Source organism: Grus americana, chromosome 3, assembly GCF_028858705.1.
Source record: "Grus americana isolate bGruAme1 chromosome 3, bGruAme1.mat, whole genome shotgun sequence".
Lineage (NCBI taxonomy): Eukaryota > Metazoa > Chordata > Aves > Gruiformes > Gruidae > Grus > Grus americana.
Window position 1 is genome coordinate 108,522,362 of NC_072854.1, and position 24,320 is coordinate 108,546,681.

Here is a 24,320-nt window from a genome sequence, read left to right on the forward strand (position 1 = left end):
TCTAATGTCCTTTTGAAGCACAAGAAAAGTCATTGATTTGTACATATAAAAGTCTCAAGTTCAAATTTGTTAAAAAAAGAAAAAGCCATTTTTAAGTCAGGTTGGCATTTAGATATTGCCAAGGCATGGCTAAACCAATGGAGGATGGGGGGAAAGAAAGTTTCAGTAAAGAATTTAAATATTACAAAAATATCTTTTTTTTTTTTCTTTTTTCCGTTCAGGTTTTTTTTTTAAAAATGCAGCAGGATACCCACTTGCTATTGCTAACTGAAGCATGGAAAGAAGGTATAGACCGGTTGTCTTTGATCCTTGAATATCTGAAACAAATTCAATGTAAAGCTGAACCAAGTTTACCACACAAACAGCGGTGGCAGATTTATTTCACTTGAGATACAAATGCATGTCCACATGACAGGCATAATCTGACCATGAGGTGGAAGAAATGTTTCTATAAGTAAGCGCAGGGAAATAGGGCGAGAGAAGGCTGGCATGGTTAAACATTCTGGATTCAGAAATGCACAGTGCCCAACATGTGCCTCTGCACACAGGTGTGCACGAGTCTGCACGCCCTATATGCAAATATGGCATCATTCGGCAAGATGATCCAGAATTAGTTTGGTGGCCCACTTGTTTAAACTGTTAAAATTATTCTTTCGTGCCGTTATTCTTCTTCACTTTCATTTTCTGGTTCCAAGTCAGAATCACCATTGATTTCCTTTTCAACAGTCATTTCCTGTTCATCAGATTGCTCCTCCTTCTCATCATCTTCATCCCAGTTCTCCTGGGGAAAAAATAAACAGCAATGTTTGAACCTTTGATGGTCACACAATTTGTGTTACAAGCAAAGGGGAGAAAATCTGATCCAACTCCACTTACATCAGAGTCTTTATCTGCAATCATCTCATCATCTGAGCCTTCCTCCTCCGAGGATTCTGCAAAGAGAAAACAAGCCCTCAGTCTGAAGAACACTTTAAAATGTCATCACACAAATAAAGTCCAACGCCACATGCCGCTAAGTCTCCCAACTGTCTACCTGAAGATTAGGTTGATAAACATGAATTAGGAACAAGTCACTTCCATTACAATTATACAGTACGAAGTTGCACTAGGAAAAAAAGGCCAACTTGGAAGGCTACATGCACACACACTGACATCCACTACCTTGATGTCCTGCTGACTCAAAGGTAAAAGTGCCTTGACTGTACCTACCTTAGCATAAGGGCAGCTAACACTAGAAATTTGAGGTTGCCAGGTAAATTAAGCAGCATGCTGAACTTCCAATTCACTGACTCCTTAATTTGTGAAGCAGAGATGGGAGGGAATGAAAGGAAATAAAAGGAGGGGAAGAAGGAATAACCAGCTACAAGATGCCCGCATCATTCACCACTGACTTCCTGCCATGGACTTCCCACAAAAACTCTATTTGCAGATTGTATGCTAACAGATAAGCACAGGAGCACGATGAACAGCCATCAAGTACCGGCTGTCATACACCTAGCATACAACACTTACCATCCTCATATACCAGCTTTGCAGTCTGATTAACCTCAGTTACATCCTGAACTGCTTCCGATGCTGCAACCTGAATGGAATTTGCAGGTTAGCCTTAGATGCAATCACATATTCCAACCTTAAAAGTCAACAAAACTTGTAACAATGGAAGTGGTCTACATCAAGTTTAACACACATTAATTCATTTATAGTAATAGTTTAACAGTCAAACAAGTACGAAGGACAAAGTAAAATTTTAGAGGCATCTGCTCGGAAGTGACCCAGTACCTCCTATTTATTCACCTTTAAAACCCTCTTGGTTAGTAGACACATTTGGCAGGAAAAAATGTGTAATGCTTCCCATGAGCATGGACTGACTAGCTAGTCAATTAAGTGTACCGCTTGGAGCGTTATCAGCGTAGCTGTACAGCAGCTGTACAGCAGCTGTATTAGGTTCCAAATGACAGGTCCCATCAGAGGTAATCACAACAGGAGGTTAAGTCTGCAAGCAATACTACTTCTACACATCCCATGTTATTTAGTTGGAACTCACCTGGGTGACAAGAATGAAGAGTCTTCCATGCAGACGGGAAAGCTTTTGCAAAGTTTTTACTCTGCTCTCCATTAACTGGTAAAGCATTCCCAGCTGAGGAATAAGGTCTGGCAACTTGGGAGAAGAGAGGGATGAAGAAAAATGAAGCTGTTAACCAACACATCACAAATTTCTTATTTTTAAATTTTTAAACTACTTTTGTACGTTTGGGGCAAGCAATCCTTGCTCACGTTATTCCAGACAGAAGGAAGAGCTGAGGGTTCACAGAAACCACCTGCAGTCTGAGCAATTAACACTTAGCCATGTTTAGAAATACCATCTACTTTAAAAACATGGCGATTCTTATACTATTTTTCCTTTCCACAGTCACTGCTGTAAGCAGGTGTCGCAGCACTGTTTGGAAGCTGTGTAAATGAGAACTGAATATACACCAGTGTACAAATGCAGCATCAGCAACGTGTGCAAGTTCTGATGCACCAGCAATCCTGTAATAAAAGGGAGAAAGGACCAACAGTGCCAAAATGCCTTTTTCTTGAGCAAGAGTGCTTTATCCATCACTTGTAAGGCAAGGCTGGACTTCAATCCAGAAGCTACTACATTACTTACTACCCTGCCAAATTTGGCACACATTTACCCTCAAAGCCCAGCCATGCCCAAGAGACTCTCAAGATGAGCATTACAACAGCAAGGCAAATTTTGTTCTATAAGATTTAGCAACAAAGGCTAGATTACTCTTTGACAGTAGTTTTGCTCCCTCTCACAGGGATGACATAACTTATCTTGGTTTGACTTTGGGATGACTAAGACAAACAATTTAGAACCAATGTGCAGCAAATTTGGCAAAAGTGGCAGAAATATAGCCCTCTGTACATTGATTTGGGCACTGCCATACGTGGAGAGCAGGAAACAGATTCCTGAAGGAAGAACATATGTTTAACTTAAACACGTAAATCTAGCTTTAGTTATGTGTATTAGCATTAATACAAGATACTTACTGTGCAAAGGTAGGATGCATGCAGAGTGAAAACAGACTTCAGCCATCGAACCATTAGTGAGGCACTGGAAAAGAAAAATAAATCATATCAAAGAGATGCTGGCTGTGAAACACCCATTTCACAATCTAGATGCTAAGCAGATCTATAGAAAGTGCTCCTCCTTCATCATATAAAAAGATAAGTGCAGATGGAAATACAACAGTTTGGCTATCCCGATGAGGTAACTATGTAAGTTATTTGTTAGGATAAAGACAGACATTCAAGTGAGGGATTAAAACTAGACATATTCAGGGGTCTCTGTTTCTGACAACTTTTAAGGGAGGTTTCAAGGAATAAAAGACCAAAAGACCAAAGCGTGCTACTTCCTTCTCCACCTAAAACGAGGGAATTTTTTTTTTAAAGAACGATCAACTAACAATTAAGGACAGCTCATCTCAGCAAAGCCATCCTTAGAGCAATACAAGAAAAATGTCTGGGGACACAACTGGTTTTGTTATTAATTAAACACAACACCAGGAGATGTCTACATATATTTGATAATTAAACTGAAAAAGCTATACATCTGATAGTTATTTTATTTTATATATTGATCAGATTGGCAGTGTCAATATTCTGGGACTTCAGATACTTTCTCAGGGTTATATGCTTATTTCAGCTATCTTTTTTCCCTTTTTAATTTAATTTCAGCCACTGCCTTCATAAAAGTTCCTCTTTGCACCCACAATCAGGTGAGAATTTTCACCTCAGGCTGCTGCGGTTTAATTAGTTACTGTGGAAATCAATCACATAGATGGAGGGAGGGACCATAACACACACAGAGAAAGTTTCAGGTGAATTAAACTATATTTGAGTTGTCTCTCACCTGTATGGGTTCCCCTGCAATCTCTTCGTAAGCTAAAAGTACAAAAATAGTCAGCAGTAAGTAACGAACACATAATGAGTTTAAAAACCCAACGTTACATCCATGTGACAGCCCCAGTGAAGTTTGCTAGGATTAACCATTGCCAGGCTCCAGAATATTACATTGCTGGCTCTACCATCCTATACGCAGGCTGAGTTTCATTATTACAATATAACCGGAACTCTCAACAGGCAATATATCCAGAGAAACTTAAAGATGGCAGGAATAAGTAGAAGAAAATCCCTTTGTTTATGTTTCTGTGTATCTGCTTAGTAGAGCAGCGGTTACAAGGTGGACAAGTTGGGGAAACAAGCAAAGGTAATATCAGGTAAAGGCTATTTCACAGAACAAATCTCAAGCTCTGGAGAGGACAGTTACATGAAGGTCTGTCCATCCACTGAGACTGTGTAGTCAAACACTTGCACTTGGATTCTCTGTCAAAGGTCCTAGAGAAGAAATGCTACACCTCATTATCGTAAGTCTAAGGAGGTGTCAACACATGCTTAAAGGAAGGCTCAACATTGAAAACCAGGCCATCTGCATAATTCAGTTAAGATTAGTACCACAAGTAAAAATTAAATCTTACTTGTGGCCAGCACATTAAAACAAAAGAGAAATCTAACCATTAACTTAGGTTACAGAATGTCATTCACGTAACAGCAACAACTAATCGATGTTCAGTTTAAAGTAATGTCTAGATAAGGCTAATCATTAAAATATTTCTGTCCAGATACAGATATTTTTTAATATCAGTGAATAAGCAGTTCAGAAGCCAAATCCCTTTTAAAGTTATTACAAAGCAATGTCGCAAAGCTTAAATATAGCAACTGGCTTCTGAGCTATCTTTAAAATAGGAAAGAAATTGCCCCTCAATTTCCAAGCGCTATCTAAACTCACTGCTCTAAGTACGTATTCTATTTTTTTCCTCTCACATGAGTATCTAGCATATTTATGCTCATATAACTTGCCTTGGCTAGCACTGCTGTTTTCATGTTTCAAATTATCACCCATTTTTACAGTTTAAAAGAAGATGTAATGGTAATTTTTTGCCATGGACTAAACAAGCTTTAGCTTAACCTCTTCCTTCCCCCCCCACCCTGTCATTATTTAAGATAATATTACATGATCTAATGCTCTTCCTAGCTTTGACAGTGGTAATTTGTCCTTTGGTTAAGCTTCAGCTAGAGAAGATAAAAGCCTATCAGGGAGAAAATAAGAACAACTTCTGTCCTGTAAAAACAGCAAACCAATTTCAATGGTAAAAATAAACAGACAAATCCTGGATTTTCCCCAGCTAGACTGCAAACCAAATGTAGTTTGTATGACAGTACAAGAAACACAGTCTCTCCTACCTCATGCAGCAGTGGAATGACAGCATGTATAGGCATTCTGGCTACTGTGTTCTTTATTACATTTTCCTTTCTTGTGTTAAGGACTCTCTGTTAAAATGGAAAAATATGATCAGAAAATCATTCAATTTTAACATGTATATGAGCAATGAGCACAATCAAAAATTCCTTGCTTTAAATCTCTTTTCCTACTCCACTACCTTTGCATGCTGCGATGAGAATAACGAGTGAAAAAATATTTACTATGAAAAGGAGTTCCATTTTTCAAGTCAGCTCTAATTAACAAAATAAGACACTTGATTAACCCATTTAAAACAACTTAGCATTGCCTCTAGCCCACCCACTCCATATTAAAAACAAAGCATCACAGGCACATTAAGACTTCCCTTGCTATTTTCTGTGCTTGACTTCTGTAAATAAGTGCCTGTCACCAGTATCTGTGACAAGTAATTTCTATTCAGCATCAAATTCTTAGGAGTTCATTTCCCTGCCCAAGAACTATGGTTTCCTCCTAGTCCAAGTGCAGCAGTAAGCTTTTCAAGTGAAACTGTTGTCATCAATGCATTTTTCAAACAGTATCTACTTGGCAGCTGCACACTCAGGAGACTAAGCACAGATTATGCTCCAGCTCAAGCTAAAGGGAAGATTAGTAACATTGCTTGTAAAACATCTCAACTGTGACATAACAAATTTATCATAAACAGAAGCGCCACAAAGTTCATGGACTGACGCAGAAAGCAAGGTAGATGATAATAAAACAGTAATACTGCTACTATCATTTATAATACCATTGCCTTGAGCAGCAAATCAGCAAAAAGCAGCTGGGAGAAACAACAGTTTCTTGACTGTTCAGCCTCCCCAGCTCTCAGGAAGGGTCCCCACAAGTCTCAGCGAACAGACTAAACAGCATACCACAATCTTGTAACACTTACATTTAAGATTTCTGCATCGTTGCTTTCCAAGCCCTGAACCAAAAGTACTGCGAAGCTATCTGTTTGTGGAAGGCCACCTGGAGTTTTTACTTTGCTCACATCAATATCCAATGCCTCTAGGCGCTCTTCAATGCTTTCCTGCGGATGGTAAACAAGGGCAGCGCTGTTTCAGTGCACTTTCTCAGAAACATCAGCTGAAAGCAAAGTACCTAACCTACAGCATTCCCTCTGATTCTGCTGGAAAATAACACAAATTTTGCATATTCTTTTTAATGTACTGACAGAGAATAGCCTGAGAAAAGAAGATGAAGTTTTGACTGAAAAGCAGTAATACACCTTAGTACAGAGACACAGACACAAGTATGTGACCAAGTTCTGCAGGAACGTGGCAAAACTATGGGCAAGGCATGCAAGGCTTGTATGAGGGAAAGGTTTTGAGCTGAGGAAAGTCTCTTTCATAGAAAAAGATTATCATTAACCTTGCTTCCACACCAAAAAAAAAAAAGTTCAAGTTCACCTAAAGAAGTTGTAATGATGATTTATGATTCTAGTTTCTCCATTATTGCTGTTTCTAAGAGAGGAAGCACGTTACCTCTGTCTCTCCTGGTTTCCTCTTGTTTTTCTTTTTCTCCTTTCCTGAGGAAGGGGTTTTGACAGCTGTACTGTGTCCTGGAATGCCAGGCACTAGAACTTTGGTGTCCGAGTTCACAACAGGCGTCTTTACCTAGTAGACAGAGATAACCACATTGGCATGAATTGCTAATATCTTGAGCTTTCTTCCAATTTAAAATATTGATTTTATTCAGAGACTCTCACATACACAGTAAAAACAGCCTGCCACAACCCATTTTCTTGACATACATATATATATATAAGGAAAATCCTATATTTTTAAGAGCAATTAATAACCTAAAGCAACAATAAGCTAGTTTTCATAATTAACTAAAGCAACGTTCTCTTTGGAATCACCTGTGAATCATTTTTCTTAGAAGCTTATTCCATAACACTCATTGAGCTAAGTGTTTATACCCAAGAACAAATATTTGGATGTTTGCTAGCAATAGATACCACAGGTAGTAAGTCAGGCCCATAAACTGCATGCAGATTGATTCAGCTTCCACTGGAAGGTAAGAACTGATCACGAACAGCAGCACAATCTAACAGTAAAAAGTAGTTACTATTCACTTCAATCCCACTGATTTTCTTCTAGGGATTGCTCAGTTGCAGAACTCAGTAGTCTAATTCAGACTGTGATCACAATGACAAACAGAGCAACCTTAGGGTTTACCAAACAAGCCATGGTATCCACCTTCAACAAACACAAGGGAGATTGAATTTTAAAGGCAATATATTTAATAACAAAGCATTCCCCTGACCCACAGAGGATGTAAGGGCGTATGCCACTTCCAGAACATCATGAATGCTACCTCCTACTTCCAGAACACTTCTTTAACCACAGCACTTCTGTGAAGGCCTTTTTTTTGGAGTACCTACCCAAACTTCTATACTTGTGGTAGCCCTGCTGGCTGCCCACCAAAGTGATACAAATAAAATCTACTACAGCAAGCAAAGCAATTTCCATATGCTGTGCGTAAAAGTGAAAAAAATTGATTTTGTGGCTCAAGAATTTTGCAGTAGAACTGCAATGGTGTTGCTCCCCACACTAATCACTGACCTTCTCCCCATAAGGCACGCTCAGACAGCCAAGAGAAATGCGTCTTCACTGGAATTCAGCAAAAAGCGAAACCAGGATGGGTATCATCACCACATGCCAGGGAGTTCCTACACCTCTCACTGCATTTCAAGCTCTGCTACCCACCAGCTCCAGGACTGAGGCATCAGCACAAAACCCTGCCTGGCTGATGGAGCACTAGATCCGGTAGGGAACTTGAGGGTTGGAAAAAGAGCGCTGTCTGCTCACTTCACTGATACCGCAAGCACTTCAAATCTTCAAGGCCTTGAATATGCACACAGATTAAGAATTTCACAGACTGTGTCTAACCCCCCAGGGGATCCTGCATGAGAGAAAACAGTGGCAAGTGGCCTCCGTGGACACTGTTGCCATCTAAGCGTCAAGCTCACGTTCCCAGGTGCTGTATCTGAGTAAGAACACGTGAAGGCCACCTCGAGAAAGAGCCAGAAGGACATGCCCTTTACGGCTCCATTACATCTTATTTAGACTCTAAAACAGAGCCATCCCAACTTCAGCCCAAACCATCAGGGTCAAAGAGGCTGTACAAACTGACAGACTCTAGGGGAAGGACTGATCTCAAGCAGAAAAGAAACCATCAGCTAGTCCTGTCTGTCAAGCAGATCCGCTGAGAACAGGACTGGCTATAAGCTACAGGAGGGTAACTGTGTGGGAGAGCATACTAGGACACACAGCAGCCACGAAGCACATTTTACCCACACCTGCCTGAGTGCTTTGGACATCTGTAGCTCCCACTGCAGCTCTGAGCAGGTGCATCCAGAAATCCAACCTCATTTTAAAAGAGACCAGTGACTTCTATCATTTCCAAAGTAAAACAAGAGTAACAAAATCACATTTCACACAAAGCTCACCTTTGTTAGAGCAACATCTGTTTTAAGTGACAACACTTTCTGGATGTCCCTTATCAAACATATGTGGGATTCAGTGGTGTTCAAAGACTAGAAGGACAGGAACAAAACCAGTTAATATATTTGAAATTCACACCTGTGATTCATTAAACCACTGAAAGATAAGAACAAATTCCAGAGGTATAAAGTCGAACAAACTTTTTTTCACTCTAGTACAGCAGCTGCTTTGCACATCTGCCTTTTGTTACCAGATCTCTATGCTCTCTAAAGAAGCTCACAGACGTAAACTGAAACAGTATTAAAAACAGTTCCAATGGCCTAAGTCAGTAACAGCTGAAATGGCAAGAAACAGCCAGCAATAATGCCAAGCTGTATTTTAACTGAAAGAATGGAAGAATACAAATTGCCTTTCAAAACAGTTCAGGTGCAACAGTCATAGCTCCCAGAAAAGGGGGAAGGAATAAGCTTTGTCTTGTTATACAATTTCAAAAAAGTAAAAAAAAATTATAAAAAATTCCCTCCAACTGAGAGCAGTATGCAGTCCATATTACAAAATCCAAAACCTCTGCAGTAAGTTTTACATACCACTTTCTCTATGATGGGCTGTAAGGTGTTTCCATACACAAGCAGCAGAGACTGTTTGTCTGTGCAAAACGCAGCTGCTAGAATAGGGACTGGCTTTGGTGTGGAGTCCCCATCATTTCCAGGTGTTGCTATCTGGATAGTACAGTTTGATGTTAAGGGTTTTTTGCAATAACTGGAAAAAAAAAAGGAATGAAAAAATTCCGAGAGGTTTAGCTTAAACACTTCATTACCTTGCACATCTAAGTCCCTTTCATTAGCAGGTCCGCAGCAAACTCAGCCAGTTTGCACCTTTTACAGATGACTAAGATGGGTACAGACACACGAAGTCTTGGCTAAAGCAACACTTAATACCAAAGTGCAGCACAGCCCCAGCAAGTAAGTTCTCCAAAAATGTGCCCAGTAACCCAAGACAAAGAACCAGCTGGAATATGGTTTGTGAACAGATACAAGAGCTTAAAGGCAGCAGCACAAGACTGAACTTTGCCTTACAGTAATCCCAGACCTTTCCCAAAGAGACCCTCAAGACGAATATTAACTTACCCATTTAAGATATGTTCAAATAAATGCAACTGCCCATCTCTGCACACAACTGCTAACTTCACAGGCTGAAAGAAAGCACAGTAAAAGATTTTAATTAGATCAAGAGGCAAACCTCCCATAAGTATAGGACATCAAGAGACAGCTGCATGGCTACAATTTTACTTTTTTCAGTAACTAAACACATTAAAGATATAACTAAATCCATAAGGAAGATCAACGATACTAACATCTTGGGAACATTTAGAACAACTATTACGTGACAAAAAGATAACTCATAACTGTATTTTACTGTGTCACTACTGATATATCCAAATTTGAACAGTTTGGACAGTAGCAGACATATGTCATCATAAACAACAAAGTTCCAAAAATATGGTACGGAACATGTCTAGAGACACAGGTCTACAAAGGCGCTGACATTGTAAATATGCTTCAAGGAAAGAAACTGAGATGAGTACTCTGAGCAACTAAATGACAGGTGTACGTTACAGAAGACTTATCTCCAATACATGCAGGAAGAGGGCACAACTTGAAACATTAGAAAATACAGCATGAAATACTGTTTTTAGAAAAGGAATCTAAAGGCAGCAGGAGAAAAATGTTTTAAATAATTACTGAAACAGTTTGCGAACCTGTTTCACATGAAGATATTTTTCATAACTGCTTTGAAAGACTTGCACTTGCTGAGACGCTTGGGAAATGCACACTGCTACTTTAACTCACTAAAGGCTAGTTAATTCAAAATGCAGTTACACTGCCAAAGCCACTTGAGATCAGGAAAAAACACGACCATACCCAAACTGGATTTTTGCAAAGAATTTTTATGTGTTTTTGCTGCCAAATTCTAACAGCCGTTTTGATTACTAACTTGTTCTAAGTAGGAAACAACTGACATTTCCGCCATCACAAACAGAATTTCTGAAGAAAACACTGAGTTTGCACTTAGTAACTTTGAAAATGAGTATTTCAAACTTTATAAGTACACCTGTAATAAATATCCTTACACCTGTGAATTGGCATTCAGATCTCATCTCTGCATAACAGGACCCAAAACCAAAACCAAACCAAGCTTCTTTCTTTACACCCTTAAAAGGAAACTGATGGGACAACTGAAAATTGTTGAATATATGCAGTTACAAACTACTGCTCCTACCTCTTCTTTGACTTCTGATACAGTCAGATCAATAAAAGTTGGTTCATCTGTTACTGTGAAAGACATCACGGCATTCTTTTCTTTCCTATCTGATCTGATCTGCCTGGAAGACACAAACAGCACACATTATTTAACACAGCACAAACAGCACCCTCTGCACCTGAAAAGCATTATAAAGCCTACAAATCACCAGCAACTGTGGTAGTATCTACCCCACCCCAAAATACTCATGCTGTAATTTCAGCTTTCATCTTAGCACGTGTATTAAATTCCAAGTGCAAAGTAACTCCCAAGTGACATCTAGCAAGGAAACTTAGCGTAAACCTTACGGTAAGTACAAAGAACAAGGAAGCCTATTACACGGTACGTTCTTGGCACACATTAGCAATTCAAACGGCAACTGGAAGCATGCTCAGACACAGCCAAGGAAATTCACGTCTTCATTCAATAATCAGTGAGTTGAAACCACCATTTAAGACATCATCACTGCATTTCTCCAGAGTGCCCCTTCTGTTTAACCTTCTGTTTAATCACAGAGTTGAGAACATAGTTGATGAGTTTATCCTCAATACTGATCATCATCAAAGTTACAAATTATGAAAAGCTTACATACCATACACTCAGTAATCGGTCATGTATAGCTCCAGACAAGAAATAAAGCCCTGTAATTCCATCAAAGGGCTTATTTTCATTCATAGGTTTCACTGTGGTAAACATTAATGATGACACTGATGTAGCATGGCCTGTGAAATGCTAAGAGAAAAAAAAAAGAATCTTACAATGATTGCCATGAGCAATCATATGGCAAAAATTAAAACATTAGTTAACAAAGAATGCTAGGAAAGATTCAAGTGTTACTAAGTCAACAAGGACATTTCAGTGATTTTTTTAATAGTGATCAGCTTCCTTGCATTTCTGTATTTCAAGGAAACATTTTCCAACCCTCCAGATATTTATCAGAATTTTAGAAGTTAAATGGGGAATCAAAGGCAAATTCACTGGGACTAAGTCTGTGCAAAAGAGACCACATCCACCTGTACTGCTGTTACTGTCAGAAAGCACTTTTTTTTTCCCCATGCACAATTTTATACTTCAACTTTTACAATACAACTAGATTCATAGCTTCATTCTCAACCGTAAGATGAACACACAGGTCTGCTGACACAGTAAGGCTGTTCAACACCCCTACCCCACCGCCCTCAAAAAAAAAAAATCAGTTCTTCAATCTACGTTCGTAAATAGTGGTTTTGGTCACACAGGATGCAAACATACATACCAGCAAGTCCACAGTAACAGCACACGTGTACACACGTACTTGACAGCAAGTACCATGAGACTCAGAGACTAGATGTGCCATATCTGCTAGCAGGCAAGAGAACATGGCTGCATTCACAGAACAGCTAAAACATGGCAACTTGCTCATGTCTGAGTCCTGCTCAGGGAACAAGGGCTTTGCTCCTATGCCTTCCAACTGTTTCAACAGCAAAACTGATAATGCCACCAGTTACGCGAAGTTTAGCAAAGAAACTTGAAAGCTTCAAGGAGGGATTCACGTTAAAGGTCAGGGAGGTCATGCACAAACCCATGCCAGCAGTAACTAACACTGTGGTGAACCGAGTTCTCCTGCTAGAAGGGTACCAGAAAGGGAACAGCATCCGTCTTTCTGCTACAGGCTTGAGAAAAGGTGCTGGAAGCATGCTCAGACACAGCCAAGGAATTTAACGTCCTCATTCAACTCTCAGCAAGTCGAAACCACAGTTGAGGGTATCATCACAGCAACAGCTTCCAGCAATCCCAAAACTGCCAACTGTCTCCTCACACTCAGTGAAATTTTCAGATATCCTCCCAGGAAACACTAGATAGGTAATGACGCTAATCAAGAACAGGGGGTTTTTTTTGCATCTAGTTTAACAAAATTACTTACTCTGTAGACTTCTTTGGTCTCCAGGTCCCACAGTTTTATAGTTCTACCAGCTGACAGCAGCATTTTCCCATCTGGACTGATGCATAAAGAGGTGACACTATTATTGTCGCCTTTCCACTTGCTAGAATTTGGATGGAGGGTTTTTGTACAAAGGGAATAAGATGGAGAAAGAGAGAAAACAATATTCATTAGCATGATCTCAAAATGCACATCAACCGTGCTGGAAAATTTAAGGCAACAATGATTTAAAAAAAAAAAATTAGGTAGTCAAAGATGAGGTCAAAACTATTCTGTTTCTGCTCCTCTCCTTCAAATTAGTTTACACAAAAATATAGCAACTCAAAAATGTAAAGCTATTTAATACTGAACAACTGTTGACTTTTTTTAATATTTGCCTATTCCGTTCTGAATTCCTCTCCCCAAGTTCTCTACTACCCAAAATAGGGTAAGAGGAGCCACATCATTTCAAGACTTCTCTTTGCACCATAATCCAAAAAGCTTACACCAACCCATTCAGAAAGGCCTTCTCAACACTGAAATTCAGAGTTTCAAGGCCCATTCCGTTCCTGGCCCTCCTAAGTCTATCAATGACATTGACAACAATAAACTTTGCTTTCAAGATCTATGGTCCAAAGCACTATTTAAAATAAATAAATAAATAAATAAATAAATAAATAAAGATGCTGTCATGAAAAGCTTGCATCTGCTTCAAAAGAGTATTACACGTTTCTCACAGGACAAAACTGCAAGGAAAGCATTAACACAAACCCTTTACAGTTAGGAAGTATCCTGCAACCCATCACATTCTGATTGTGAACAGTTGCTCTGGAAATGCTTCCAAATAACTTTCACATGCTCAAGCAGCGCCTCTCCTGTCTTCCAAAACAGAGCTCATTTACTGCATCACTTTTGATCAGATTTCATAGAAGCTGAAAGTTTTACTGCCTACAAACTTGACAAACAACATTTACATCTTACAGAGAGCGTAACAAGATTTTGTATTCTCTTCCAAAGAGAAGTTCACGACTAAGAATTTCAAACCATTTTATAAGGTGAACCCAAGATGGTATTTTTAAATGTACTAAAAAGACTAGTCTAAACTAGACTGCAGAATATAAAACACAGCAAAAATACATTATTTACTTTGGATACTCTTTATATTATTTTACAGGAAAGTTTTAAACAGGATATCATGAAACAAGAAGCTGCATAAGGAGATGTACATAATGTCTCTGAGTATTCAGAGTATTTAAGACATGAAAAAGCTACAACCAGAGAAACAAGAAGCCATCCTGGATGTTTTAGACTACCTCTCTCCAACACCTTTCTCTTGCCTCTTCAGAAACTCTCTCTTCCCCAACAGCTTGTCCCTCTGCCAGAGGTTTCAATGTGTGCTGCCTAGACCTCCTGAAGTGGTTCTATAGGCTACTTCTACAGTAATTAATAAAGTCAAGCCTAAAGTCACGTGGTTTAAATTGCCTATCTAGCAGTCTGTACTTCTACAGGAAACTATCTAGAAGCCTTCAAATCAAAAGAAGTTGAACAATTCTTGACCCATGAGCAACCATCCTGAATTCTCTGTAAGGATTCATTTCCAGGTCCTGATAAGTGACAAAAATGCAGGCAATCTCACATATATGTTGGGCATGAGCAATTATTTTGGATAATCTGATCCTTCTAGTCTCATCAATTTAAGTAAACTTTTAGAGAGTTGTCTTCTACTACTATCTCCAATTTCATTTACCTTAGGTATAACTCATAATATCACCAAAGAAAAATTCAGGTAAAAAGCATGACATTATATTGCTGGTATACTTTTAATATATACACTCCAGGAAAGATTATTTGTTGCCATCTTCGAAGTTAAAGAATACAATGCCTCTAATTACCTTTTATAACCACAGCCTCAAAAAAGCAGCAGTACGGAATAGGGGCAGAGGGAAGCACCAAAGGTGTAGCATGAAAGGAAAAATTCTCACATTTCCCAAGAAAGCAGCATGACTGGGACCCATATTAAGTACCTGTACATGAACACACACACTATGGGATACAAACAGGGTGAATTAGATATTCATGGGCAGCTTCTGAGCTTTGATCTCACTGGGATCACAGAGACACAGTGGGATAGCTTGCAAGACAGGAGTGCTGCAATAAATGGACCTTTAGGAAGGCACATACCAGCACATACCAGGAAGGCAAAAAGGAGAGAGGTTTCTCCACACAAAAGGGTAGCATGAATGCATGGAGCTTTCCTCCAAAACAGGCAAAGAGCCAGTAGAGAACTTACAGGTAAGCATGAGAATAGACCAACAAGGGTGATGTGGTAGGCATCTGCTACAGACTGAGTAAAAAAGAAATAGATAAATCTTCATAAACCCATGCCCTGGTTCTTCTAAGGGGCTTTAACCACCCCAACAACTGTGGAAGGGCAGCATTGGAGGGCACAAGTAGACCCAGAGACTGCTGGCAAGTGCTGAGGACCTTTTCTTGATGCAAGTGATTTACAACCAGACTATGAAAGGTGCTTTAAGGAAGAACTGGTAAGGGATGTGATCGTTGATGACAACCTCCAGCTATAGCAACCACAAGACAATGGCTTTAAAGACCCTAGGAATAACAAGCAAGATAAACAGCAGAATAACAACCCTGGACTTCAGAAGAGTAGACTGCAACTTATCCAGAGAACTGATTGACAGGATCCCACTGGAGGCTACCCTGAAGGGCAACAGGGCCCACGAAAGCTGGTTGCTCTTCCAGGATAACCTCAAAGCAAAAGAAGGGTCCATTCCAGTGAGCAGAAAATCACCAGGTATTAAAGAAGGCTGACTTGGCCAAGTGGGTAACTCCTGACTCAACCCGAACACACAAAAAGAAGTATAGAGAAGGTGAAAGTGGGGACAGGTTACAGAGAGGAATGTAAAAACATTGTCCAGGCATGCAGGGACAGAATTAGCCAAAGCTCAGCTGGTGTTCAAACCAGCAGGGAATATGAAGGCCAGCAAAAGGGCATCTACATACAGCATATCAGCAATAGTAAGATGATGACTGAGGAAAGTGTGGGCCTGCTGCTGAATGGCGTAGGAACCTAATCAGTACATAAAAAAGGCCAAAGCACTGAAGAGCAAAGTCTCTCAGGCCTCCCATGTTCCCCAACCTAGTGCAAGAGTCAGAGGGAGCAAAGCACTCCCCATAATAAAAGGATCCCAAATTAGGGATCACAACAGCAAATCCAACTCGTGTAACTCCTTAAGACTGAATGGGATGCAACTGTCTTGGTGGATGAGAGGAGAGCTGCGTGTGCCATTTAACTTGAATTTAGCAATGCTTCTGACAATGTCTCACATAGTACACTTGCAGACAAATTGGAGATATATAGATTGAATGGATGGGGTCTAAGGAGGGGTATGAACTGGCTGGATCACTGAGCTTGCACGGTTGTCATCACTGGTATGAAGTCCAACTGGTGGCCAGTTACTGGTGTCACTCCCTAAGGATATCTCAATACAGTTTAATATCCTCGGTAATCACACAGGTCTTCATTAATGACCTCAAAATGGGACAGAATGCACACGTAACAAGTTCACATTCAGTATCAAATTAGGGAGAGCAGCTGATACACTGGAGGGCAGGGCGGCTACGCAGGGGCATCTCAGCAGGCTTGAGAAACAGGCTGTCAGAATCTCAAAGCTCAAAGGAAAATCGGAAGTCCTGCACACGGGATAGAAAAATCCCAGTACAGGCTGGGGGCAAACAGCTAGGAAGCAGCTCTGCAGAAAAGGAGCTTGCAGTCCTCATAGTCAAGCTGAACAGGAGTTAGCAATGAGTCCTTGTGGCAATGAGGTCAGCTGCATACTGATTTGCATTAGCTAGAGCGTGGCCAGCGGGTCAAGGAAAGTGATTCCTCTCCTCCGTGCAATAGTTTTAAAACTGCTTCAGAGTACTACGCACAGTTCGGTACCAAACAACAAAGTAGCTGACGTAGTGGAGTAAATCCAGTGGAAGGCCATGAAGGCACACAGGGACTAGAGTATGTAATGTTAGAGGAAAAAGTGACAGAACGGGGTGTGTTCTATCCTAAGAAGAGAAGGCTAGAGGGAGATTTTACAGCCATCTTCTGCCATTTTATGCAAGGTCTCAACTGAATACAACCTGAGGATGCATCTCTTTTCCAGGGAAACCAAAGAGGGCTACTGTGCAGCACCCACACCATCTTTAACAAAACCAGTAGAGCTGAAGTAAGAGTAACTCAACAGTGGGAAATGTTACAAAAAAGTAACAACAGCATAAAAGAAGGGTTGGGGTGCCATCACATACTAGGCTTTCACTGAAGATAACCAGGATCGTTAATAGAAAACTTGGCTGCTTCCTTCAAGTGTAAAAACCAGTTTGACTTTATTACAAAAGAAAGTAAACGCCTACACCAGACATCTTGTTACTCTGCACTAAGCTCTATTTTGCTCAACAGAACTTTAAGCCTGCTCAGACAGCCAAGTGGAACTGTCCCCACCGCACATCAGTAGTGAGCGAAACCAAATGGGTATCATCACAGCAAGGCCCTTTGAGCAAAGCCGGGTGCATGTAACTGATTTAATTGGTATGAGGTGTTCCGCTATCTGCTCCCCCATATTTCCAAGGATATTTTCTAGAATTTAGATTTTTCAGCATCACATAAGTGACTGGAAGCCCATGTACCACTAAAAGTTAGCATGGAGGGACCCAAATCCCTGTGACGAAGGAAATACACAAAAGCAAGTGCCAATAAATTTGACCAAAAACCGGCATCACTTACCACTTTACTTTGCAGGTCTGTGTGTTCCACTCCACAATGTGTTTGTCCTCTGAACAGCTATACAAGCAGCAGTTGTCCTGGTGCCATCTCACACAGTTTACTCTATTGTCATGACCACCATCCTACAAAAGGTAAAAGAGGGTCAACTCGATAAATGAAGTCTTGACTACTGAGTCTTCCCACACCAATGTGAACAAGCTGCTCTCTCAAGAACTAAAATGAAATCATTGGCAACTTTAAGAGAAGGCATGGGTTTAAACACTGATATACATATACAATTATATAAATTAAAGAAACTTTGTATTTTGATATGTAGACATAAGTATTTCAATTAATTCTTGTTCTAGCACTTCAGAGTTAACCAAAAAATCATCCTGCCCATTATTTTTATACGGACGGCCAAACAAGGCTGTCTAACAGTATGAAATTTGCTCAAAGGAAAGGCTAGCACAGATGTCTTGTTGATAATCATCTAAGTGCCTGCTTGCTTAAGTACACTCAGAGATGAGTATCCTTCCCTTTGTACTCAGCATTCAAGAGTGAGCTATCATCAGATCAGAAGACCCTACAAAGGGGTATCATTCACCTCTCAACAACCAAAATCTCTGCAGCTCAAATATAGACTTTAATCTTTTATGAAAATATTTCCTGCAATTTATAAAAATTCACTGTTTGAACTGGCACCAGCCAGCTCAGACTACTCCCCAAGGTGTCACTGCAAATCATCTTTGAGCAAGACAAAATACATCACTGCAGGACATTCTGTTCGGTAAGGACAGCTAAAAGTGACAGCTCTTATTCCAGCAAGAATGATCTTTTAATTTAACCTATCTGTAAGAAAAAAGTACTTGCCAAAGAACATCTGCTATCCTGCTCCTAAAGAACAGCAGCCAGTATTTTCAAACTAACTGAAACATTTATCACTCTACATACAACTAACAGTTTAGAAGCAAAAGTATGCCCAAGTATCTCAAAGTATTGCACAGAGTCATTCATACAGATTTATTTTTCTTGTTATGTAACCCAAGACTAAAACCAAGGTACTTTGGAGTAACAGGGAAGTTATTAAAGAGAAAGGCAAAACGAAAATCAGTGTATCTCATTCATGAGAGATTATGTGCTGACAGCACTCAAAAGCTCCCACAAGGGAGGTAAGTTTACAGAAGAGTCCACCAACACACCACCTTCCAAAGAATCGATGGGGACTTCAATCCTGCCCTGCTCTCTCACAATACTGTGCAGGAACTGAGGGTATGACACTCCCACCGAGGACTTAACTCTCCAGTTAGGCGTTTCATCATTACTGTTATTTTTAATGCAAAATAACAAGTCCATGCACATTAAGATACTGCATCAACTTCAAAACCAAGATTTCTCAACATGTACATACCACCACCAATAGAAAAAGCACCATTCAAAGATTCCCAAGCATCTGAATTACTGCACTTCTATTTATAGATGCAGCTATTAAGAAAAAAAAGTTCTGAAAAATTAGTTTATTCAATTTTTGAGCAGCAGAAAGAACAGCATAAACTGAGTGAAACCATCAGTATTTGGTAGCATGTGATGGAGAGTGTATTACTTACTAGCTTGCTCTGTAATTCTCCTTTTACTGTGCTGTACAACAAAATACTACCAACTGCTGTACCAATAGCCAGGATATCTGACTGCTTGTCCACTTCTGCAACTTCAGACTTCCGTTTTTTCCTCTGGGGGCCATCCTGGAAAATAAAAAAAAAGAGAAAACATGAAACAAATTAGTCTGACCAGCTACTTTCAGTGTTAAAGCAGAGGGGAAAAAAAGAAAACTTCTGTACGTTTGAGACCCAGTCAGCCAACACAAACTCTGCAAAGACACAAAATGAAGAAACTGAACTGCACAGCAACCTAGAGAGACTCATCTTATACCTCCATGTACAACGTAACAAAGTTGCTATGAGTCACTTGGAAATGTTTGGTGCAGGCCATTCTGCTAGCCTAGCGACCACATACAGGAGAGAAAAAAACCATTTAAGTTTTTCAGAGTTTGTGTCCCAGAGGCAAAGACTAACACCATCAGGATACTTCATCCCTAGAATGGAAACACTTGATCAGGAATGATCAGTTTATCTTCTCTCAAATGCTACTCAGAAGAGTCTTGTAAATACTAAGTATTCATAATGCCTCTTAAAAAGAAAGAGCTACCTCACTCCACAGAGGGAAGCAACCAGAACTCAAAGCTGCGCTTTGCCCAAGTCCTGGTGTTGGTACCAGATGTCCTCCTATGATCACGCAATTCTTAAGTCTTCACCCCCTTGCTTTGCAAGTGCTACCAACCACTTTAAGGAGGAATTTTACTTCACCTCTCTTAACCAAAACTGGGTAAATGCAGCACATCACTGAGAAGGGGAGAAGGCATAGAACTGGCTCTTGAGCATGTGAAACTAAAATAAAGCAGGCAGAAAAAGCCACTACATCTACTCTCACTGGGTTAATCCTACATAACTAATCACATGTGTACACAAAAAAAAACCCCACCCCAAAACCCACAAACCAAAAAAAAATGTGCAATGACTTCACAAGAAAAAAAATCATCCCTAATGCTACTGATTAGTTTTTAATTTGGACTTTCGTATGTCTCCTTACATTTGTTACATCACAGCAAAGTATTCTCTCCAATTTTAAAAAAAAAAAAAATTATACACAAGCTAATTCTTCCTCTACACAACAGATATATTTGCACTGATGAGGAGCCAGAAGCAGCCAAAGGAGACTGATAAAATGTGAGCAATTCGCTCTGTGCAAGCTCCACGTGGTGTAGCTAATCTGTCATACAACAGACATCACACAGTGAACATAATTTTTACCCAGGCCCAGAGATGTAATGACAATCGGGATTTCAGAGTTTTCACCACAACTAAGATTTAAAAGGTTAACAGTGCAGGATAAATACTTTGGTTCTTTGAAGAAGTGGGACTTTCTTTTCCTCTGTATTTAACACATACAACAGTTTCTGCAAGGAAAAGTGTTTTGGTTTAGGCCAATAAATACCAAAATATTTCTTCACAGATACTTTTACATTAAAAGCAGGCTCTTGAGAAAAGATATTACAATGGTTTTTTGCAAGCATTTGTTTAGGCTTTATCTTTCCTAGGAAAGAAAAATGTTTATAAAATATTACAAAAACACAGGTGCTGAGAAACCATCACAGTTGCAAAGCACAACCAAGTAAATCAACCAGGTTTTAAGACAATGTTTGAGAAAAGACTCAACTAGTTAAATTTTTGGCAGCAGTATCAACTAAACCATCGTGAAACTGCTGTTCGACGGGCAAAGACAAGGGCCACACAGTCAGTGGAGATGCAAGTACAGTTTATGTTTTTCCTGGTACTTTTTGATCTCTTTATGTAGTTTTACTAATTACCCCCCACACCCCCAAGACTGCAAAGCAAAACCACAATTAAGAACAGATTTTATTCTCTTTCCTTGCATAAATCTTTTAACTAAAATTTGTTCACCCTCCATTTCAGTTTGTTATGGCCAATTTCCCTTGGAACAACCCAAAGGTGACACAAAATTCCCACTAAGGTCCAGTTATTTCCAGCATCAAGAAGAAAGCTAGAGGCAGTGAAGGTTTTTCCGATTTTTTTTCCCCATGTATTTCTTTACTGACCACCCTTCGCCAGCCTTATCAGTGTGGCGTTTTGTTAGGAATTTTTGCATGAAAGAAATGCCAGTGGAAAATTCAGATACTTATTACTGTTGGAGATGATCTGAAAAAAAACAACGCTCTAAGAACTAAAGATCAGGGTCTTAAATATAAGAGCACCCTGTTTTCATGGATAGGATATGACAAGACAGGGGACCTGAACTATACCAAGTATCAGTTTCCTTTTGATTTATTTTTTTTCCAGATTTATGGAAACTCAAGCTTATTTAGAAATGCTTCAACTTTGCCTGAAAAAGAACAGTGTTTCAATTAGTAGAGATGGTTAAAAGAAATTATTTGGAAAGGGACTGTGCACATATTTTTTCCATAATGTTCTTTCTTGAGTAGGTCAGCCACTGAGACTTTTTTTTTAAAAAACACAAGTCCAATCTCTGCTGTTCACATGTGAAATAAAGCACCTACAACACCAAAATGGGGGGAAGAGCCTTGAGAGTCGAGGATGACAGAGCACCTGCAGCTTATTAGGAAGAAAGTGGAAGAATATATTTTGAAAGTCAGTGGTCCACACACTCTTCTTGCACAAAGCACCACTTCATGGAGAAGGAGATGGTGACCACCACAAGCAGGAAGCACTGACACTACGAAAGCACGTATGCAGGGAATATCTCAACAAGCCACCACTGCATCAGCGATTCCAGGGCCTGCAGTTCAAAACTTGATTTCTAATATTCCCCTGTAACACATGGCCTTCATTAACACGGCAGCAGTCCAAAACATACTTTGTTTAGGTATAACTTGGCCAAATACCATTTATAGATATCTACTGGCACAGTTTTACTCCTGAACACCAGATACTGGTACTACCTAGAGAGATGTCAAATCTCCAGGAATAAAAAAAGACCAAAAGACTAAATAATTTCAGAAAAAACATGTTCAATAAAATATATTTGGCAGAATCATCACGGCTTTAGTTCTTCAATACAGTCTAAGGACAAACCAATGAATTATAAAAGTTTATGACATAATTATTCCAAAAAATGGTATGTTTTCCAGCTCTACTTGAAAATGTACCAACTTGCAAGCAGTGGACAGTATTCAAACTACGGGAATAATGAGAAAGCACTGAGAGGTAGCCAAATGCTGTCTGATGTCCGTTTTCCATACAATCCTAAAGCAGGTTAAATTGGCGCATCTGTGGCTTTTAGGGGTGGGTCTCTAGAAAATGCTTAGTTTTTAAAAGCCACTCAGAAAGCTCCTGTGCCTGACTTATGGCACTGCAGCAGTGCACTATGTTAGGTTAAGTTTTACTTTAGACAGGATAGATTAACCCCATTTTCCCATGCGAGTTTAAGAGTGAAGAACCACCTACACAGCCCTGCAATTAATGCATGTATCCTTTCTCCTTCAAAGTTACGTGACAAACGAACAGGTTAAGGCCAATCTAAAACTAACCCTTTCTGCCACATTCTTCAAATGTTCTGGGAGTTATCAAAGTTTAGGGACTAAGCTGGTCAACTGAGAAAAATGAGACAATACTGTCTTCCTTTGGTAATCTCTGTGTTAAGCATTTTGAAATACCTCTTACAGTATTTCAAATAAGCTAAATTGTTGATATACCGAAAAACATTTTTAAAAGCCCTCCCTACTTCTTATGATAAAGAGTGTGGATTTCACATACTTTATCCAAGGGATTTTTTTTCTCAGGAAATGGTATGCTCTAGCTAGAGAAAATACCATTACTTCAACATAAAAAAGATTAAAAGGTACCTTACTGAATATACTCCAGATATTTTCAGGTTGAGTGCTCACCAGAGGTGAAATTAAATAAAATAAATTCAAGGTGGGAAACATCCAAGCCCTCTGATGTGTGTTCTGAGTAAAGTTACTGAATACCTTCTCACAGGATTCCTGAGCTCGGGAAGACACGTCACAGACAGTGTAGCAGCACGCATGGAAATACTTCCAAGGGTAAGGAAGCGTGGAGAAATGCTGCCTTTACTGGAACGTGAACTGTACATAAGCTAAGTGGACGCACAGCAGCCGACCTGTTCTGTAGCATCACCTTTTCGATTAAGGTGAGATGTGCCATCAAGTAACATACCTTGCTCCTTCAAGGAAGGCTTCTTCCATGCAGGTTATACGAAAGACAAATGATTTTACACAGTCAGTGCTTCTGTGATAGCCCCTTTTTTTGTTTAAAAAAAAAAAAATTAAAAATCTCCAGTGCTGCTTCCCCCACCAACACGTGAAATTTGCCTCGTGAGGAGCAATCCTATGATGCTCCTCTGAGGGGAGCGGACTCCCCCCACCCCGGGGGACATCACGCGTGGACATGCCCCAGGCACCACGGGGGACGCCGTGGCTGAACCCAGCGCAGCTCCGGTCCTCCCAACGGGACCTTCATCCCGTTCCCCACACCGGGACGCCGCGTCTCCGCTCCCCGGCCTGCCCGGCCACGCCGACCCCCGCCACATGGCGCCGAGGGCGGGGTGAAGCCGTGCGGGCCGCGGCCACGCGTCGAGGCTGCTCGGGGCGCCACCATGCCCATCCCACCCCCTCCTTTACCCCGGTGTCGTCGTCCCCCACCCGCCTCCCTGCCCTCACGCACTACCCGTACCTTGCTGGGGGGCGGGCGTCCCCCCGGCGGGGCCCAGGCCAAGCAAGTACAGGCAGCGCTGAGGTGGGCGGAGGGCACGTACTCGTGCTGCAAGCGGCTGCTCGCCGTCTCCCACACCCGCAGACGCCCATCCGAACTGGAGATGGCGAAGAAACGACGGTCGCGGGGAGAGAAAGTGCAAACGGCCCGCTCCGCTGCCACCGCCTCCCCGCCACACGCTGCTGCCGCCATGGCGCTCCTTGCCCGGCCCTCTGCGCCGGCGCATGCACGGGCCGCGTGCTCG

At 40.6% G+C, this 24,320-nt stretch overlaps 1 protein-coding gene and 4 non-coding genes across 5 annotated transcripts; all 5 read right to left on the minus strand.

The window, feature by feature from the left end:
* Positions 1-345: 345 nt before the first annotated feature.
* WDR43 (WD repeat domain 43) lies at positions 346-24,315 on the minus strand. The gene is made up of 18 exons (XM_054822750.1): positions 24,038-24,315; positions 19,358-19,492; positions 17,772-17,893; positions 12,983-13,103; positions 11,672-11,811; positions 11,059-11,161; positions 9,906-9,970; positions 9,366-9,537; positions 8,784-8,870; positions 6,814-6,945; positions 6,222-6,359; positions 5,293-5,379; positions 3,902-3,933; positions 3,040-3,103; positions 2,045-2,158; positions 1,513-1,582; positions 877-932; positions 346-781 (listed from the first exon to the last, which is right to left on the minus strand). Exons 1-18 carry the CDS (start codon positions 24,266-24,268, stop codon positions 662-664), a joined length of 1,989 nt encoding a protein of 662 aa, XP_054678725.1. The 5' UTR covers positions 24,269-24,315; the 3' UTR covers positions 346-661.
* On the minus strand, positions 7,913-7,991 carry LOC129205461 (small nucleolar RNA SNORD53/SNORD92). Its single transcript, XR_008576747.1, has one exon. It is a non-coding gene; the product is annotated as a small nucleolar RNA SNORD53/SNORD92 (small nucleolar RNA).
* LOC129205465 (small nucleolar RNA SNORD53/SNORD92) lies at positions 11,467-11,550 on the minus strand. The gene has a single exon (XR_008576750.1). It is a non-coding gene; the product is annotated as a small nucleolar RNA SNORD53/SNORD92 (small nucleolar RNA).
* Positions 12,754-12,837, minus strand: LOC129205464 (small nucleolar RNA SNORD53/SNORD92). Its single transcript, XR_008576749.1, has one exon. It is a non-coding gene; the product is annotated as a small nucleolar RNA SNORD53/SNORD92 (small nucleolar RNA).
* LOC129205463 (small nucleolar RNA SNORD53/SNORD92) lies at positions 17,458-17,534 on the minus strand. Its single transcript, XR_008576748.1, has one exon. It is a non-coding gene; the product is annotated as a small nucleolar RNA SNORD53/SNORD92 (small nucleolar RNA).
* Positions 24,316-24,320: the final 5 nt, after the last annotated feature.